Raw genomic sequence first — 20427 nt, 5'->3', positions numbered from 1 at the left:
TACATTGTTTATATCTGTGTTTGTTTGTTGTTTACTTTTACTTCTTTCTCAGGCTCTTTTGAATGTTATTGGAGTTGATGAGAAATCAATAACTATTATTGGTGTAACTTTTTAGATAGAATTGGCATCTCATATACATTTCTATATCAATCTTTCCCTTTTTATTATACTTGATTTGTGATAAGTGGGACTTTTATGGAATCCTATATAAGTTGAAGTGAGTTTTAGGTCTCCTAATAATAAGTTTTGATTATTATAAATCTTGCAGTGGTTCTTGATAGATCTAACAAGAATGCTTGGAGGCATGTTATTCACATTTTATCAAGTTTGCTCATTTAAACTTCCTTGATTTTATTTTTCTTTTTTACCAAAACTGTCTTTTCAAGTTCACATTGAGAGACTAATACCTTAATACTTTTCTTTAGGGAATCTTGATCGTAATACTAAAATGTAGCATTTAGTTGCAGATCCCATGAATGATTTAGGTATGTCAATGTTTCTTCTAGAGAAATTTCTTTGCAACATAATAAAATGACTACAAATCTTCGACCTTTCTCTCTCCCCTACATAAATGCATTTATGTGGGCGAAAATATATGCACATGCACAAAGGATAATATACTCATAAGTGTGGAGGTTGCTCTAATTACTTTACTAATTAGTTTATATTAACTGCACATACTACTCTAAATTTAAACTCAATCAAATACTAATTAAATAAAATACTAAAAATTTTCCTAACAAACAGGGTAAAACTGGGCTTATCACACTAATATATCTAAAAGAAAAGAGTCTAGCATAATAGTCCCTTTTAGATTATCAGGGAAATGAATTCTGACTCTTTCAGAGCTCAAAAAATATATATTTTATGAGATAAACTTTGACCTATCACTTATAAAAAAATTTAAGAAAATTAAAAATATTTGAATATTACAATAGTCAATTTAATTCAAATTGATTTATTGACGTGTCTATTTGATTTCTATTTGAATAATATATACATATTTTATTTTACTTTAATTTTCATTAAACTTAAATATGTCAATTTATCCATAATTAGAAGCATTATCAAATAGAGTTAAAATACTGTAAAACTCAAGTTTAAATTTAACTCTAAATTCACAGCTCGATTCGAATTTAATTAAGTGTATATTTTTAATTCAAGTTCCACTCCATTAAAAAATGACATATTTGATCATTTATTCTACATATAATGGTGAATTTGGTTTGTATCTCAATTTTAATTAATATAAATTAAAATAAATGAAATCAAAATTTTTAACTATAAATATTAATTATTAATTATAGAAATATATATATATATATAAGTTTTATAAGATAGAGGGAACTTTTATTGGAGAATAATACCAGGAATCTGTGAACACAAAGAATAAAAATTTTAAATTCGAAAATAACAATCACTAACAAAATAAATTAAAGAAAAACAAGAAAAGATCATTAAGAGAAAGTTAATCTGCTTACTAACAACCATAGTGAAAAATATGATAATAGATATAATGTTTCACTGTTTGGGATGAAACATTATTTATAATAGTCATTATATTAAGTTGTAAAATACTCTTAGAATCCTAACTTCTAAGTATGAGTAATGCATACTCTTATAATGCTACACAGGTTTCCTTTCTTAGCATATGTTTACAAAAATAAGTTTTATTCACAATTAATTAAATTTGTGTAAAGTAATTGATTATTAAATTTTAATTTAATTTAATAATTAAATTTAAGTATTTGCTTTATTTGTTTTTTTTATTATTATTAGTTGAGGAAGTTTTTAATTACTAAACTTTAATCACTTGAAATAAAAAGAGTCCGTAATATCAATAAAACGTAACAAGTTGACATGCTTTACTTAATGAGCTTTTTTTTTTTTTTAATATTTAAGATTATCAAGATTTGAATCATAATAATTATAATTAAAAATTTAACACTTTACTAATATATCATGCTATTATTGGCTACTAGTTAACTATTATTTGATAATAGTAATTAATATTTTTTTGGCCAAAATAGTAATAATAAATTAAGATTAATACATTTTTTTACCCATATTAGTACTATTATATGATTTGGATTAATAATTAAGTAGTTGAATCAAATCACGAGTAATTTAAGATATTCTTCCATCATGATTGCTTTAAATTTAATAAAACTTTATGACTCCGTGTAAATTAAATTATAAAGGGAATGAAATCAATTTCTTCTAGGACCCATGGAAAAGATTTTTAGCATTAATTAAAAATATTTGAAATGATAAATGATAACATAAAAATATAATGAATAAAAATATTAGTTACTATGAGTTCAAAAATATCACTACAATATAAACAGATAAAAACAATTAACAAAAAATTAATAAACAAATGCAACCTTAATTATTTTAATCAAGATGGCATAATCTTCTACTGATTTGAAGCACAGATCGGCTCAAGAGTTGTACGACTCGCCATAAAAAACGATTGTCTGAAAGAAACTCCACGTTCCCCAACAAGCATAATTCCTACAAATTGAGAAGCCAGGAGCACAAACAGATCAAATTTTATCAATCGTAAATACAAGAGAAAACTGTCAATCCATTATTTTTATTACTTTTAAGATCAAAATTGCAACAATGATGAAACAATAACCATTCAAATACATAAATCACAATCGGGAAATTGTGTTAAAACTGAAACGAAAAAAAAAAATTTGAGACCAAAACTGCTATAAGAATTGCCCTCACTGACAACCCTCAAACCTAATGCACTATCCCACAAAAATGGCCCACAAACCATAAATCACCTATCTTTTTCTTTTCCGGACTCGATACCTCATAATATTATAAATAAACACTTTTAATATGCACATTCTACAAAAAAAAAAAAAAAAAAAAAAAGGGGAGGGGGGGGTGAGGGCCGGATTCATCAATTGCCCTAATGACTTTTTCACCCTCAATCAAAGCTTCGCTGGCTTGGAGTAAAACATCATGCAAAAAAAAACAATGGGAACCTTCTCGGTGAAAAGAATTGGTAATAAATATGCTTCGGCACACAGACAGGACATTGCATTCCTTCAAAACCAGTATACTATGAGGAGAGGATGGATTGCAAAGCAAGCTGTTGCTGTGGCTGCAAAGTTGACCAAGTTGAGGCCAACGTTGCTGGTGGCAAAGTCTGCTGAAGCTGCCTCAGTAGATTGACCATCCGACTTGCAGTTTGCTCTGTGGCTAGATCCTTACCACATAGAACCTACAAAACAGCAACGAACATACTCAAAGGCTTATTTCACGGCCTCAAAAGTTTCAGCTTTTGATCCTTTCAAAGTTGTTAATTCCTTCTTACATGAAACATGCACCTTTTTTTACTCCTTTTCCCACCCCTAAAACCGAAAGGAGAAAAAGAGACAGGTTTGGCATCAATGGGTAGGGCTAAAACTCAACCACATCCTACTTATAAAACACAATAGGAATTACTCAGGATTTGACATGGCCACATGAATTCTCTATGGCGTCACAGAATTAAGAAGAGGGGCTGAAACAAAGGAAACTGATTAACGAATAAATGACTTGTATATGTGCCTAGACATAGACGCATTCAACCGTAACGAGTATTATGCATGCTCCCGTTGGAGCTACAAAAGCCAGATAGGTGAGACAAAAAAGAAGCCAGTGCCTTACAGCCATGCTTGCTATCAGTGCTCCACTAAAGTCCTTGGTGAACTAGACAAGAAATTCCTCATTTGGTTTAAGTAAGCATGCAACAGTGCTTCCAATGTCTGAGTTGGATGTGAAATTAGTTCTGGAGATACTTTGAGACAATAAAACAAGGGTGCATTTAACAAGTAGAGTAAAGAGAGGATGGGGTAAATTAAGATAAGAAAGTGGATTGGTTAGACAATATCAACCTATGTTTGGTGTGTGGAAAGATTAAGAGCAAAATATAATTTTTTTTATCCTATACCATGTTCGGTGTATATATGGTTAAATGTATTAAAGGATGATTTTTTGCCAATAGGCAAAATTACCCTTCTATATGTAAGTACAAATTTTATACATTCATGGAAAGTCATAAGTGATATGATTTCTCAATTAATAAAACAATTACATTTTCTTTTTTTTTACAAAAGGATGCCTTTCAAAATGACAAAATGCCTCCAAAATTTTATTTTTTCATGCACTATTTAAACAAAAGATTCATGTTTATAATAACTTAGGTAACTCTATTTAAAAAATAGAAAAAAGAAGAAAATTTAAACTGTGCCTTAAGAATAAAGTATTATATTAAACCAATGAACTAATATATACTTATTTACATTATTTTTATAGGTAGGGTTACCAAAAATGAACCCTGATCATTGAAACTAAGATTCTAATATTTTATCAACAAGCCACATAGTTGTCAATACTTATTATTCTATTCATGATTTCATAGAATTTATTATGTAAAAAATTTAAACAATAGGAAACATGATTAAGCTGCTGCAAATGTGAGTATTATAACTTGTGGAAACTTATTTTAATAAGTCTTAAGTATCAAAATTCATCCAACATTCCATATTTCCATTCAATTTTTTTTGTTATAGTTATTTCTATTTTTCAAGTTTATTAGTCCTCGTCTTGAAAAGGGTATGAATACAAAGATTCATGAAACCATAAATCTTTCTTTGTCTAGATGTCTAATTTTTTAATTATTTTCTGGAATCTTATTCAATGAAGTCAAAAACACAAAACACAAAAAAGCATCTTTCCTCGTCTAAAAAGTTCTCCTTTTATCATTTTCTGTTTTTTATTTATTTCAACACCTTGCCTGGTAGTTGGTAGGAAGATAGAAAGGGATAAGGTTGAAAAAGTCTTTAATCCAATGGTTAAGCTAAAAATAAGAAAATAGTTATGAAACTTAACCATTAGACTAAAATTTTTTTTTTTTATCCCTTTCCATTCTTTCCACCAAGCAAAACCAATGTTTATGCAACCAATAAAAGGAAAAAAAGCAAAATATATATTAAGAAAAAGGGTAATAAACCTACTAATAGCATATTCACATAATAGCAAAGTAAAAGAAAGAAAGCAGAATAAGAAGAGGAAGAAATTTGAATTTTACCTTAAAAAAGAAAGAAAGAAAAAGAAAAAAAAAATGTAAAAGGGAATAGAATAAAGAAGAAAAAAAGTGCCATTTTGGGCTTTCCAATTAGACAATGACATGCGGCACACTACAATTAGCTTAAGTATATAACTTTTAGGGGCAAACTATGTAATGTAAAAATACCTATCATCCAATCCCATGGGATTAAAGATAATCCTCTCCTTTTGAAAGGATTAAGTCATCCTATGCTAAAAGGATGACTCATCCTATTTGCAATCCAATCCTCCCTTTTAAGTGTACACCAGATATAAGATAGGATGATTGTTATCCTATTTTGTCCATTATCTTGCACAAAACACACCCTAAATACCTAAATACCATATAGATAAAACAGATAGATTGCACCATAGAAATTTGCCATTTCTCAGTGTATTGTTTGTTCAGAACAAACAGCTCAAATAAAAATAGCATTTGAATTAAGAAGATTTTAACGCATTCACTTGAAAATTTACCTCGGCAAATACTGTCACAATCTTGGGAAGATATTGATGGTTGGGACCCAAAATTTCATTGTCTGACCTGAGCACATATTACATGCATTGTTTGATAATGGGCAGTGACAGCATATTGAGGTGAACAATAAACTTTGGAAATCAGATCAGTAAGGTTAAATCAACAAAGCTTAAGTTACCTCTCTACCATTGAGCAAAGTTGTTCGTGAACAACTTTTGCTTCAGTCAGATCACCTTTTACTGGCAAGCAGTTTAACCATGCAGGGACAACCTACCAAATACCAAAGGATGTATGCTCAAGGCAAGCCAACATAAGGAGAACAGAAATAAAGCATCAAAATAAGCATAAAGACATGCACAATATCGTTTTTGAGAAAAATGCAAAATTGGTTCAAAAAGTATAATTACAGAAACACTGTAATCCATCTGAAATTGTAGAATATCTATATGTATTAATGCCTAGAGACAACCAACAACCAACACTCAGAGGCAATATAGATATTTCACACATTATGCATTATACACTATGTAAAATAACATATGGATGTCCATTTAATATACCAATTCAGAGTAATGTCCACTAGGAAAGGTGTGTGTTTGTGTACGTGGGCAAGGAAGTTGAAGCAGAGGAACTTACACCTATCAATGTTTAAGATGCCAACAAGGCCCCGTCTCAATGGCAAGGAGGATGCCCTAGAACCTTAAGATCCTAGGTTCAAGTCCCACCATATGTGGGTTTTGACCAACTCTGTTGTTTTAATTAGTTTGTTCCTTGGGTTTGTGCATTTATTGTTGTTCATTAGATGTAATAGTTATGTAATATATGTTGAGTAATGCTTCATTATATTGTACTTTATACTTGTACATGTAATCTCATAAAAAAAAAAAAAAGTGCTAACATTTAGACATATACACTGGCATCAGATAGACACACAATACACCTCACCTCTCTAATTTAAATGTCACAAGAAAAGAGGTAGTCAGACAGATCAAGGGCGTTTATATAAAAACATTGCCATTTTTGCATCATCCACACCCTGAATGATGTAGGATTACCAGTGACGAGAGATCACCAATTTTCCTATCACTAGTGGTTTTATACCATTTAAGATTAGCGTATTACACCACACTGATATAACATCCAGTTCACACGAGTTTCAACCAAAACCAGCACATCCTCTTCTCTGCAATATTTAGTCTCTATCAAACTGTATCATCATGCACCAGTTGTACTAGCAGTAGCATGTTTTGGTTGTCTCAGCTTTCAACCAAAAAGCTCATGTCAATCAAAATAGAAACTTTAGACCTTTTGGGTTTTTAGTTCTTTTGCATACAAGTCCACATCAAAACAGAGAAGAGCTTTGTTTTATCCTCCAACTCTACAACTTAATTTCATAGAAATGGTGGGGGCAGGTATGATAGGGAAATAGTTGCATAATACACACACACGCACAAACACAGACGGCAAAGGAAGAAGATAAATTTATGATAAGGAGTTGAGGACAACAGTATTAACAACAATAAAAATATGGCTTTTCTATACCTAGGGTTTATTTTCATCAGGCTAGCACGGCTTATAAAGTGTTGGCCTTTCTTTCATTCACTTAAAAGTTAAAGCTGGGTCTACTTTGTCTACATTGAAATTAGAAGAATAGTTGTCTAGTTCCTTTTTTCACTTTTCTTTTTCCCTTTTTCCAGAAATAATAGAATCTCAAAGAAAAAATCGACTCAAAATTTAAATCTTGATTGAAATTACACTTTCTATAAAATATCATAAAAAAATTTTGGAGAGAAGTAAAATAATTATATTATAAAATACCAATAAATCCAAACTGATACGCTGAGTTAAAGCTATACTGGTATTTACCATTTCTAAAGAAAAAGGGAAATGTTTGTTGGTGTTATATTAACAACCTTGGAATTAAACTCAAGAAAGCGATCAATCTATTTTTTAAGATAAAACTATTCCTAATTTGATGTTCAGTTATATACGCATAAAAGTATATATAGATAAGTAACAATGGGCATGCATGTACATGTCAAAAGCCCCTTAAATTTCTTATTTTGCAAAATTTCCCACTGAGAAAAGAAGAGGTAAAGGGAGAAGAAAAGCTATTTTCAGTTTCTCCAAGGTTCTCCTTTACCTTAAGGGCCAGGTTCTCCTTTACCTTAAGAGCCAATTTAATAAATGTGCTATAGTTTCAAGCTCAAACATAGAGAACCGCATACGAACCCATGCTAGTAGTGTTACTGTTTCCATGCGTATGGCTCACAGTACATTAAAAATGGCAACAAGAAAAGGCATTTGGAGAGTTGCATGATTGCTCAAAAACATGCATGTGTTTAATGCAAAGCAAAGATCCCTTTCTTTTCATATAAATCATCTAATTAACTAGAAAAACTAATTTTATTGGCTGCCATACCTGAGCTGCATCAATACTGTCACGATGGAACAGGCATATTTTACCTAAAGCAGAAACAGCATTATCATATGCCATCACATTTTCGGGTTGCAAAGCATTAGGATGCCGTATTACAGCATTTAACCTTGATAGAGCCTCTGGACAAAGTCACAAAAATATGTTATTCTTGCAAGAAATAAATCACCTTACAGACAATCATTCAAAATTTACATTCAAAATTTACCTCCAACAAGTGGCTTAATTACAGGTCCACCAAATTCTGCACAAACACCAAGTCCATATACTGCTGCCTGAAACATAAATCATACAACTGAATGACAACCTCGACAATCTAAGGTGTTTTAGATACCAGAAGTCAGAAAGTACAGACCTGTCGCACATCTGGGTTCTCATCATTGCAAGCCTCCAATATGAAAGGAAGATATGTGTCATAATATCTGTTTCAACCATGTTACAGCAATTGCATCAAATGACAATTCTCTATGACAGTAATTAGTACAAGAAAATTAAGCAGCGTACTTTAGAGCTGTCTCACGACACTGCTCTGCAACATCATCAAAAATACACATTGCAATTCTTCTTTCTTCAGCTGTCTTATCTTTGCCCTGTGTTTTAGACACAGATAAGAGAGAGAGAAATGAGTATACTTTAGAAAAGAAAATTCTTGTTTTGGCTGTTCCTCAACAATTACATACTGATTTCAGAAACAGAAACAAATTTCTGAGAACTTACCCACATAGGTGTAAGATATGAAGATAGCTCATCAAAGAAAGGTAAGAAAGAGGCTTTAAATGTTTTGATCAAAGTGCCCAAGATTTCACCCACCTGGAAGCAGAATGCTCATTAATGAAAGAAAGAGGAAGCTATATGGTTCGAAAAAAAAAAAAAAAACCAGATAAATAAATGTTATCTTGTCATTTATGTGCCCTACAACCATAGATTTTATTTGAAGACTTACTTGATCAAAAACTTCTTCCTCTTGCTCATTTTCCTCTTTAATTAACTCTCCCTCCTCAGCATCAAAGTCTTCAGCTTTGGCTCTTTCAGCTCTCTCCCTTTTTCTGCTTCCACTAGCTGTGATTACTTGTTTTATCTCATCCACAATAGATCTAACCTGGCTTTCATCTAGAAGTGGACCAGAGATCTGAAAGAAAAATGCTCAGAAATTTGGGATGACAAAGAGTTATGCATTCATACAATATAAATGATGGAAATAACAAAAAGACAAAGTTAGATTAAACCAAAGAACTTTTCTGGTCAAAGGTTTAAAACGAGGAAAGGTCATGAATGGAACTCTGAAATGCTTTCTTGATTATCTAATTACACATATCGACTAAAAGAAAAAGAAACAAGAACTCAAAATTGGCCATGGAAAATACTCAGGTACAGTTTTCAACAAAAATCAACATGACAGGTTTAATTCAGGAATTAGTTCAACTCATTAGCCAATCAAATTCAAGTAAGTTTCCCTGTTTTCATTTATTTAAATAAATTTTTGCTTCTAACCATCTGTTGCCCCACAATGTTAATTAGTATCCAAAGTAGAATAATTTCAAACATATGACAATGAACAGAGGAGATGCTACATAATTAGCTTCATTTCTTGATAGAACAAACCTGTATGCATTCGTTCAGTGCATCCAACATGCTTGCACATATTTCCATATCAGGTTCCTGCAAGAATACAACAATTTAAGTACTTCATCTATGACAAGCAACACATCAACAAAGCAATTAGAGCTTCAATACATGAACACAACCTTATGTAATGCCTCCACTAGAGCCGGAATAATGTAGTCAGACAATTGCTTTACATAGGTCTCATTGCGCCCTTGAGACATTCCCTTCTCCACTGCTAATTTTGAAGAACGCAATAACTCCGGCATGGCTAGAAACAAAATTCAAAATAAGAAAAGACAGAACTAACAAAAGCCTAACAAACTTGAAAAAAAGAAAGATTTAAAGTAGAAAAAGATAAAGTGTATATTATCTATCTTATACCTGACACAGCAGCTTTTCTAACTTCCTCATGGAAATAAAATTTAAGAAGAGGAACTAGAGTTGGAGCAACCTGCATCATATGTTCACCTTTTCGTTAGTATCAATATTGCTAGAATTTCTAGAACAATAACCCGATACAATGAAATGAAACAAACCTGATCAATCCATGGAAAAAATCCTTCCTTCAACTCATCAGCATAGCAACATAGCATGTTACATGCTGTAGCCTTTTCCTCCAGGACGCTAGTCTTGATCCCAATTCTTTTGTCCCCGAGAGTAATGGTTTCCATACTGTGTAATACCAGATATAATCTTACAATAACACCAAATAACATAGAGCAAAACAACATGATATTGCAAAAAGCCAACCACCAGCCATAGATGAACACCGCAAAGGCCAGGACTGTGTGTCCATGTGGCACGTGTACACGCTCATTTGCGTGTGTGTGTGTGTGTGTGTGTCAGAGTTTCTGCATAACATAGAGAGAAGTAAAGGAAAGAGGACATAGAATTTTTTATCTATACAAATGAGTGGGGAGGATTAACAAGATACACATGCATGTATCAACATTTTTGTTGCTTATTGGCATGATACATTGGTTAAAACAGTAAAAAGTGTAACCTTTCATCATCAGAGTCCTCAATGTCATTATCTGAATCTGCAGATGTAATAGTTACATCTGGTTTAAGTTGAGCAGACTGGAGAAGGGGAGGCATGACAACACTCATGTAAGGGAGGAAGTCTTGGCCCAAACACTTGCAGAGTCTGGCCCATGCCTGTAACATGGTGATATCATCATAAGCAAGGACAAAAAAACATGTTAATGACATTATTATATTTTCTATGCATTTTCTGTGCTATGGGCATACTTGCAGCATGTAACTTGTTGTTGGATCGTCTGTTTCCATTTGGGATCCTTGTAATGACATAAGCACTTCCATAACCTTGCAAGACGGAAAAAAGTAACATAACAGTATTTCTATCTTTAATGGAAGAACATTCAAGATATCAGATACTTGGGGAATATCAATAGAGCTGCAGCAGTGTAATGAAATTAAACAGAGAACAATGTGAAAAACAAAAAGAAAAGTACAAGCTACAAATTACAGAAGGCACAGGTCTGCTCATAAGGATAAAGGTGGGTCTATGCCGCAAAACAGAAAGTGTACAACAATTGATATGCATTATGCCTCTTCAGGTATAAACTTTAAAACAAAAAGGGAAAAAGTAGTTTCAGTCATGCTATGGATTTGGCTGATGCACATCGTGGTATATTATAAAGAGAGACTTGAATAACACTTCCTTATCAACTGGGAATTAAAAAGAAAAAAAAAAAAGAAACAATTTCCAAAACCCATGAAAATGTGGAAACTAATGGAGATCTGCAAGCAGGTGCTGTAGTTTGCATTCTCATAAACAGGGACAGGCAATTATATAATTAAAAATTTGGTTTGTTTCCGCAACAAGTATACGAGGAATCTGAATTTGTGCAAGCATTCAAAATTTCTTCAGATTTTACTAGCTTCACATGTGATATAATCAGTGGTAAAATTCAATAATAGACCAACGAGACAGGCACTACCCTCACGTTGATATCTAGCCCACCCCAATCACTTTCATGGAACAAGAAATACGTATTTTTCTTAGGCTAGAGAAGGAAAGGTGGATACTTGCTCCAAATTGCACCATTGCACTCCCTAACAAATGGTATCACTAAACTCAAATACCTCAAAGTTCTATCATCCATCCATAACTTTTGAGATCTAAGAAAATAACTCGGAGACTAAACGAAATCAAATAGATACAGGACATGGTTTTTCAACATGCCTACCAACCTGCTTGGCATCATCTCTGAACTTCTGTTTTCCAACAGCCATTCCGACAAGACTAATACATTCCATGGATTTGGCACGAAGCATACGATTAGATTTGTCAGTCGCATTCACCAAGATAGCTTTCAGATATGGCATAACTGCATCATAATATTTTTGGAAGTGCTCCTACAAATCTCCATATCATTGAACTGAGTTGTCCATATAAAAGATATAAATTAATGATCAATCTAGCTTTATTTTGGGTAAAAACTATACCTGAGATGAGTCAGCAACTGATGCCAAAGCAGTCAAAGCACCTTCTTGCACCATTTGTTTCCCATTCTGCATGATATATTTCATATTCAGACAAAAACAATAATACCCTTAAATAAGTGAAATTATGCATTCTTGATGTGACATTAATGACTTCAATTGCCATACCTGTAAAAGTACAAGCAATTTGCTAACTATTCCATCCAAGTAAGGTGTTAAAATTTCCGGAGTGCAGTTCTCACTGAAGTTGAGCAAAGCTGAAGCAGCATGTGCCTGTTCATACACATATTACATAACAAAACAAACTGTTATTCATAGTAAACAATAAAATCTTGACAAAACAAATGTGGTAAAAGAAAAAACAAAAATCTCTGACACTATAATAAGACTTAAATTTTCACACAAAGAGCATATGTTAGTTTCGTTTAGTTTCCAGAACATAGCCATAACTCCGTCCATCTATAAACTAGAACCAAGTATCATTAAATCAATATCTAAATGAAGACTGAAAGATGGTTTTTTTCCATAATCCACAAAATATTCAGGAAATTGCCACCGATGCAGCATCGACTTTCCAATCAATTAATTCCCTTCACAATCAGTTATGAGGCCCTCATGCACACATCCAACCCTTCAGAGGCTAATCTGTAAAGATGCTAGCAACACTTAAAAGTCCAAGTTCTATTGTCGTTCAAGAAGAGGTAAGACAGAGAATTGCATGATGAAATTTAAAAACTTTGTGCTTATTATTTAAAAGCTTATCAGTTACTCATTTAGAAATTTTTGATAATGACCGCAAGTGAATTCTGATGATAGATGAAAACAACTTGCTAGTAAACAGTTGAAATATTCCAAACAGGAAAAACATTGAGTTTTTATTATATCATATGAAGTACTTTGCTGACTATAAAGATATTGATATAACCAAATAAGAACAATGCACTCAAATAGATTTTACCTAAAGCAACGTATTCCACCAGAAAGACACCACGCGTATCCATAAACAACTTTAGAATCAGGACATTGCAAAAAAGGAATGGATAGTTGTAGCAGGGGAGGAGCATGAGGAAGAGAGAGGGGGAGGTTAGTTATGCCACATACGCGGACACAGACAGAAACGGAAAGCTAGGATGAAAACAATACTCTATGTAAAGCACTATGCATATTAGTAAATGCTGCAATCTTTTGTCTAAAGCCTAGAGTGATTTTCAACATGTTTCTCTTTACTTAAAGATTAAAGATCACATAAGCACCAAACTAACACCATGACGGAATAATTCTGTGAAACAAATCTTTAGCAATAGTCAAAAAGCATAATCTAGAGTCATGAAAGCAAAATTGTTTATCTCTAACTAACCTGTACTCGTGGATTCTGGAAATCATCCATAGCAGCAGCTAATGCTGGCAATACTCTTTGGTGATATTGGTTCTGCAAATCTGGACCCAAGTCAGTAGACAATTGCCCGATTGCATTAATAGCTGCCCACCTTGCACGGGGATGGGAATCATGAAAGGAGTTCAAGACCATAGAAACCACTTGTTCCAGATTTTTTATCATAACCTGCAAGTCCAGCAACAAAATTAAAATTCAATAAAAATAAGGAACATTTTCCTAACTCTTTACTTTGACCATCAAACATAAGGCAGCAACTATGTAACCCCATTTTTTAAGCTTAACTCAATTTTTTCTTTCAAACATAAACTAAATCCTATGAAAAAGCAATGCCATTAAGCTTGGCTAAAAATATTACAATAAATATGTACTAAACAAATTTCCATCCCACCGTTCAAGAATCAAGTAACTCCATTAGCACCGCATTTAGACCCATAGTTAGTAGAAAAGGTGGGGCTAAGCATTACCAAGGAAGCAATTTTTACCAGTCAGTTTCAAGAGCTGGACATGCCTATAATGTCACGTAGCGCATATCGCTATTAATGCTAATAAAGCACAACAACTTGAAACAAGAAAAAAAAGTGAGTACTGAATTTACTAAAAGCTTGGATAACTACAAACTACAAAGAACTAGAATAATGGCAATAACCATATTAAAACATATTATAATTTTTTTTGTCTGATAATATTAAAACATATTATAACACTAGGTGTACCTTGGCACAACCCTCGGCAATCTGAGCAAGGGCAATCAATGCAGCATGGTGTTTTTGCCACTCAGGAGCAGCTAAATAAGCTGGCAACTGCTCAGATGCAACAGGAACAATTGTATTTCCACCCAAGGAAATAGCCAGACGATCCAAACACTCCTGTCCAACACTGTAATTGCTAGTCTCCCCAGCATCCTCATCCTCAGTTTCTGCAGTGTGCCACGCAGCATCATCCTCAATATCCAGCAACATTCTCATCAAAATTGCAAATAGCCTATTAATAAACTGCGGCAACTTCCTCATCATTCCTGGGGCATGTTCCCTTGCTTCAGCCAAAGTAATTACAAACTCAATCGCCAAGTGGCGTGTCCCTTCCTCAAGTGATTCTGCCCCCGCAATCTGCAGCATAGACCCCACCACATCAACAAGCTGCCTTCTCAGAAACCGCGGCTCCGTCCCTGCCAACTCAATCAACAACTCCAGCGCCTCCTGAGCTGTGGCCTCATTCCCGTTATTCAAAGCCTCCGTCAAGGTCCTCATCATTGCTGGCAAAAGATCCTGAAACCTATCCCGATCAGATGAGCTGGTCAAACACTGAATAAAATTGATGACCGCATTCAAGGCAGCGATTTTGACATCGGCATTAGAACTTTCACTCAAGCACCTCAGGAATACAGCGTGTAGATCCTTTATAAAAGGAGTCAACACATCCCCAATATAGTGACTCAGCTGCGCAACTATCAAAAACGCAGATTCCTGTAATCTTGGGGAATCGGAGGAAACGCACTGGAACATAAAAGGCAAGAGCTCCGGCCACCCATTCTCAGGTAAAATACTGGAAGCAAGTTCCGCAACAGTATCGCACAACTTTTTAGACAAAGTTTTAGTGGTTTCCACTTGGATTTGAGACAAAAGCACCAATTTGAGGGAGGACTGGGTGGAGATGTTGAGGCGAGGCCAGATATAAGAGTCGTCACGGGTCAACAGCTTACGGAGAAGAATAGCGCCCATGGCACGAGTCTCGGATTGAGCGCAGACTTGGAGGAGGTGGACGAGGCGTAGACAGAGGGCGTCGGGGTCTGATTGCTTGCATAAATTGAATAAGGCCTCGGCATGAGAACGTTGCTCGTTTGAGGAGGACATCAAGTGGGAGATTAGGGTTTCGAATGGAGCCGGGTCGGGTCCTAAGATGACGGCGAGCTGGGATTGCTGGTCCATGGCGGCGGCGGCGAAGGAAAAGAAGAAGATGACGGTATTGATCCCTGTCTCCCTCTTTATTATTCTTTATCTCTTCTGTTTTGTTCCGTGTCCACAATTTGTTTGATGATAGAGAGACAGAGAGCTGTGGTAGTGTGGGAAAAATGAGGATTTTGAAAGGGTGAGAGAGAGAGCTAACTAGGGCCAGAGAGCGGAGGGCTGATTGGTTGTACTTTTACGTGTATGATGATTAGTGTGAGTGCCCACAGCCCACCTTATTTGGCTTTTTTCATTTTTTGGAGGGAAAATTTCTGTATATACATATACTACTAGAAGTCTAGAATTATGCACGTTCCATACATGCATGAAATGCTTCAATAAAATTAGTTTGAATTCAATACTTGCATAGTAGAATACATTAGGGACCCAAAGGTTAGGATTTACTTCTAATGTGACTGCTCAAAATACCAACATCTCAGTGGAGTAATAATCCTAATGAAAAGAATAAAGGTAGGGATAGTTGAAAATCATAATGAAGTCGGGTTGTTTGCTCCCCTATTATATATTAAGGCAAAGCTTTGCTAACTTATGAACATGTTACTATTGAAGTTGTTAATGCTGGTGGAACTTCTGAAAATTCCATTTGTCTTAGTAGGGAATGTGAAAAAGGAAGCAAGGAGGGAAAAGATGATGAACCTAGAAGTAAAAGAAGGTAAGAAAATTGGGATGATATGGATTTTTGGTCTTTAAGGATTTGGCAAGCAAAACCGTTTGAAGAGATTAGTTTCACCATGCTAGTGAAATGAAAACATTATTGCTTATCAAACAAATATCATTTTTTTTAATTTGAAAGCATTAAGCAAATTAAAATTAAACTCCTTGTTTATGTTGAATTGTGATATGTTTCCTTTAGGAAAAGTAATAACCAATTTAGTGAAGTGGCACCTCAGAATAAAGCATCCAAGAACTTGGTGTTAAAGTGCAAAGTTCTACTAATTCTGAAATTATGAAAGATGGCTTTTGATGGAGAAAATATGGGTAGAGGGTGGTGAAGAGAAATCCATATCACAGGTTGAAACTCAACTTGTTTAAAATACACATCATAGCTGATATATAATACTTCTTATTAGCCTTAATGTGGCAATCTCAAATCCCTTTGTTAAAAATTTTAGTCCTTACTTTGAGTGACCTTTTTACTTTGATTGATGCATGAATTATGCTACTTTTGGTATAATGTAAACATTTTTGTATGCAGTTGGCTGTCTGAACAATGCAATCACAATTTCCTCGTAACCTATAATGAAAAGAACCTAGAGATTTTTTAAAACCATTATTGATCTTTCAATTACGAAGATGGATTGACCTCCATTAAAAGTGGAGCCTACTACTATCACCTGCAGCTAATATAATAGATGCAACATCTATAATACTTACTTAAAATGAGTACTATATATGCATTGATTGCTAATTATGTTTTTTTACGCTTGCTTTCTTACTTCTTGTGATTATCTAGCTCATAAAAGTTATTACAGATGCACTAGTTTAAAATACAACATGCACAAGCATATGGAAAGAGCATCAGATGATCCTAAAACTTTCATTACAAAGCATGAAGGTAAACATAACTATAAGATGCCACTTAGGAACACAAATCCTATTGCCTCTAATCTAGATTTTAATTCACCTATTAGTAAAGACAATTGATTGAAGCAATCGAAGAAGGAATAATCTCCAACTTGATATTTGGTCTGATAAAGGTTGTGCCAGGACTAAAAGGCATCAAAACCAAAGCGTTGGTATGTGACTTTTTGCTACTATAACTCTACTTGATGAAGGTAATTTTTACTATTAGTTGAAATTAAAAACTCTTAAGAAAATGGATGCATTATTGAATCAATTAGATAAGCAAATGCTATGTTCACTAGGTACTACAATAGTACCTACTACTAATTTGTCATTATATGGTGATGCCTCAAGTTATGTGGAACAGTTTGTTTAAGCCAAAGAAATTAAGCCCAATGCTGAGGGCCAGGTTGCTTTTAAAATGATTTCTTCTATAAATCATGATTTTTTGAGTTATAACCATCTATGTCAAGGATTTTGAGTTGCAAATTGTTTGTACAAACTGTTGCATTCCATACACCTTGATTCTAAGTTTGTACTGTTTCTATTTCTAGCCACAATTAGGGTGTATCAAATGCAACTTAGATGTCTTTTGAACTTTGCATTTTGCCTATTATGTTCTAAAATATTTCCTAATTTAATCCTAATTTATTGAACAAATATTTCCAAATTTGTCTAATGGTTCATTGATTATAATAGTACAAACTTAATTTTAAACTATAAAACTTTGCAAATGACAGTTTTAAACTGCCTGTTAATTTTGAATTTATTTTTCTTAATTTATACTTAAATCTATAATACCATTAAATTAAGAATGAATACAGATATAGGTGTTGCTTTTTAAGTCTTGGTTAACTGCTTTTATATTAAGAGCTTCATCATTTCGTTTTCCAATTATAGTTAATAGTTGAACTAAAATAGGCATTAGATCATGGTGGTAACCCTTTGGCAACTACAGCTTATGAAGTCTTTATTTGAGGTTTGAAAGAGAACTTTGGAAAAGGTTTTTTTTCAAAGTTAAATTATTAAATAAATAAATATATTTTAATTAATCAAATAAATAACATAGTACTTAAGCTTAAATCATTGCAATTTCTCAAAAATCACCTTTTGCTTAATTATTTTATCATGTTGGCAAAATATAAAAAATAAAAAGGTTACTGCCATTTACAGAGAGTTCATGATATACTAATTCTTTCAAAAAATGATGACTTGAATCCAATTTCACCTTTTTATGGAAGCATATCTGGTAACATATCCTACATAATACAAAATAAAATACCACTCGAATAGTCAAAGTACATCATGAAAGAATATAAAATAAACGAAAGATCAACATACCATAAAATATGAAGGTTTAATCACATTAATAGTGCTAGAAGATTACATTGAACTAAACTTGTTACTGCAATATTCATAAAACTACATGAATAAAAATGTTATTTTTGAAGTTAAAGAAGATAGAACAAAGGAAAAAAAAATAAGAGGGGGCTTAGCTTTATTACTTACTTTAACTGTTGATGCTTATCACAAATACGCTTTATATAAACCTTAAATTATAATATGAACATGTCTTACTTTTTTTACTTATTTTTATCAATGCTACTTTTTTTCTTTAATGAAAGAGGACATCCTTTAGTAATAACATATAGAGGATCTTGTAAAGTCATTTCAACAAATGAAACATTACTATTATTACTTTGAAATGCTACAGAACCCGTAATAAAATTTAACTTCTTGGTTTCATCAACTTTAGCATTCTCAATGATCAAATTATCGAGTTCTTCATACAATTTTTGATACCTTGTATTGCATGATCATAATGCTTACTTAGTCTTGTTGCTTTTTTAGAAAATTCAAGAGTAACCTTTTTTATCGACCCAAGTCTCCATAGTGAAATACATAAATTCTTAAATCTCCATGGATCGCTAATAATAATATGAAACTATTATAGGAATGTATGGATTCCATCACAGTCACTAGACAAGTAATACATATTAATTGAGAACATAGTTTTATAAGCATTGCATATTTTTAATGATAGGACTTGTTTGTGTTCAATATATGCATGCTTTGTGAAGTTTATCTAAGTGAAGACAATTAAGATGACTTATTAATTGAAAGTAACCTCATGGTTAGTAGAAATTCTAAGGTACTAATAAATAAGTTACCTTAGAATGATAAATTTTGCACAATGAAATAAAATAAGTGATAATCAAACATATTAAAAATGAAATTTGATTGCGAACATAGTGACCTTTTGGTTTCATTTTTGTGGGAATGATTGTCATTATTTTATTTGTAATATTGTGACAAAATAGATGTGTAATGCTAAGCATTAATTAATGCATGGGTCTCTTAATATAGAATTATCCTTTAAATATGACTTATATATCTAAGTACATAGTTACTAAATGAGGGTATATGAAATCTAGATTATGAAAATCTAATGTGTTAGAAGAATAAAAGTTTTTAAAAATTCTTAACATTACCTTAACAGAGCTTGAGTAAAGGAATATGTCTTTACATAGAAAGGACCAAAAGCTTGTGAAGCCTAGATAAAGAAAACTCTACTGCTCGTATTACATTGCTAAGTAATATGGAGAATGATAACATGCGTAAGTTCAAGTAGCATGATATTGTTAAAAGAGACGTGGAGTGTCTTATAACAAAGTTTATTAAAAAAAAAAAAAGATGTTATTTACACTTTGATAGACAAACCAAAAGTTCAAATTGCCATTTGATATCGACTTACAATGAGAGTATAAAAACTCTTAATGATGCTTTTTGTCATTTTCAATTAGAGAAGCCTAATGCTGATGTTTATTGACATACACAAGTTTAAAGGAAGCAAGGGCTTTAAGCATAAGCATTATGGTGAGAATAAGAAAAAAGCTTTTAAAAGACCAAAAAATGATCAAAGTGACAAAGTGAATTGTCCCAAAGTTCAATCTAAGAAGAACAAAACAAAAGCCAAATGCATTAACTATGGTAATGAAAGTTATGTTACTTGTAAATGTAATGAGATGAAGAAGACTCAAAGGTTATAAACCATATAACACGAGACATTAGCAAAATGGATTTATGTAGAAAACAATCTAAGGATTGAAGTAAAAAGGCATTTACACTTACAAGTTGAATGTTTATGGTGAAAAAACTCTTATCGTACATTATGATATGTTTGATCTTAACATTCAACAAAATTTAGCTGCTATCATTGTTTTTCTCAATTTAAGACTTGAATGAATTTTGATAACACTGGTATAAATTTGATTTTGAAAATAAATCATTATAGATTTGGATGTTTATTAAATAGTTTTATGATGCCAATATACATACAAATTTTTTGTATGCTAGACTTGGCCATATGGGTTAACAAAGAATAAATAGATCAGTAAAAAAA

General features: G+C 32.8%; 1 protein-coding gene across 3 annotated transcripts; it reads right to left on the bottom strand.

Moving 5' to 3' along the window:
• Positions 1-2291: 2291 nt before the first annotated feature.
• Positions 2292-15646, bottom strand: LOC111284588 (uncharacterized). Of its 3 annotated transcripts, XR_002689548.2 has the most exons (21): positions 14211-15646; positions 13459-13662; positions 12270-12374; positions 12105-12170; positions 11850-12014; positions 10884-10958; positions 10636-10790; positions 10169-10304; positions 10014-10083; positions 9773-9900; positions 9630-9686; positions 8971-9156; positions 8745-8837; positions 8532-8617; positions 8383-8449; positions 8236-8302; positions 8013-8149; positions 5769-5860; positions 5590-5656; positions 3006-3244; positions 2292-2517 (listed from the first exon to the last, which is right to left on the bottom strand). XR_002689548.2 is itself a non-coding variant. In XM_022873322.2 (20 exons), the coding sequence occupies exons 1-20, from the start codon at positions 15420-15422 to the stop codon at positions 3083-3085; spliced, it is 3330 nt and encodes a 1109-aa protein (XP_022729057.2). In that variant the 5' UTR covers positions 15423-15646; the 3' UTR covers positions 2571-3082. The 3 variants fall into 3 exon arrangements, 2 of the variants coding, with proteins under 2 accessions (XP_022729057.2, XP_089618337.1); XM_022873322.2 differs by lacking the exon at positions 2292-2517 and having other exon boundaries at positions 2571-3244; XM_089762211.1 differs by lacking the exons at positions 2292-2517; positions 5590-5656; positions 5769-5860 and having other exon boundaries at positions 2948-3244.
• Between the last annotated feature and the right edge of the window lie 4781 nt (positions 15647-20427).

This window comes from Durio zibethinus, chromosome 6 (assembly GCF_047325235.1).
Source record: "Durio zibethinus cultivar Kanyao isolate XHJ-2024 chromosome 6, ASM4732523v1, whole genome shotgun sequence".
Classification (NCBI taxonomy): Eukaryota; Viridiplantae; Streptophyta; class Magnoliopsida; order Malvales; family Malvaceae; genus Durio; species Durio zibethinus.
Note: the sequence above shows the minus strand (reverse complement) of the source record. Positions and strands in the feature narration are given on the sequence as shown.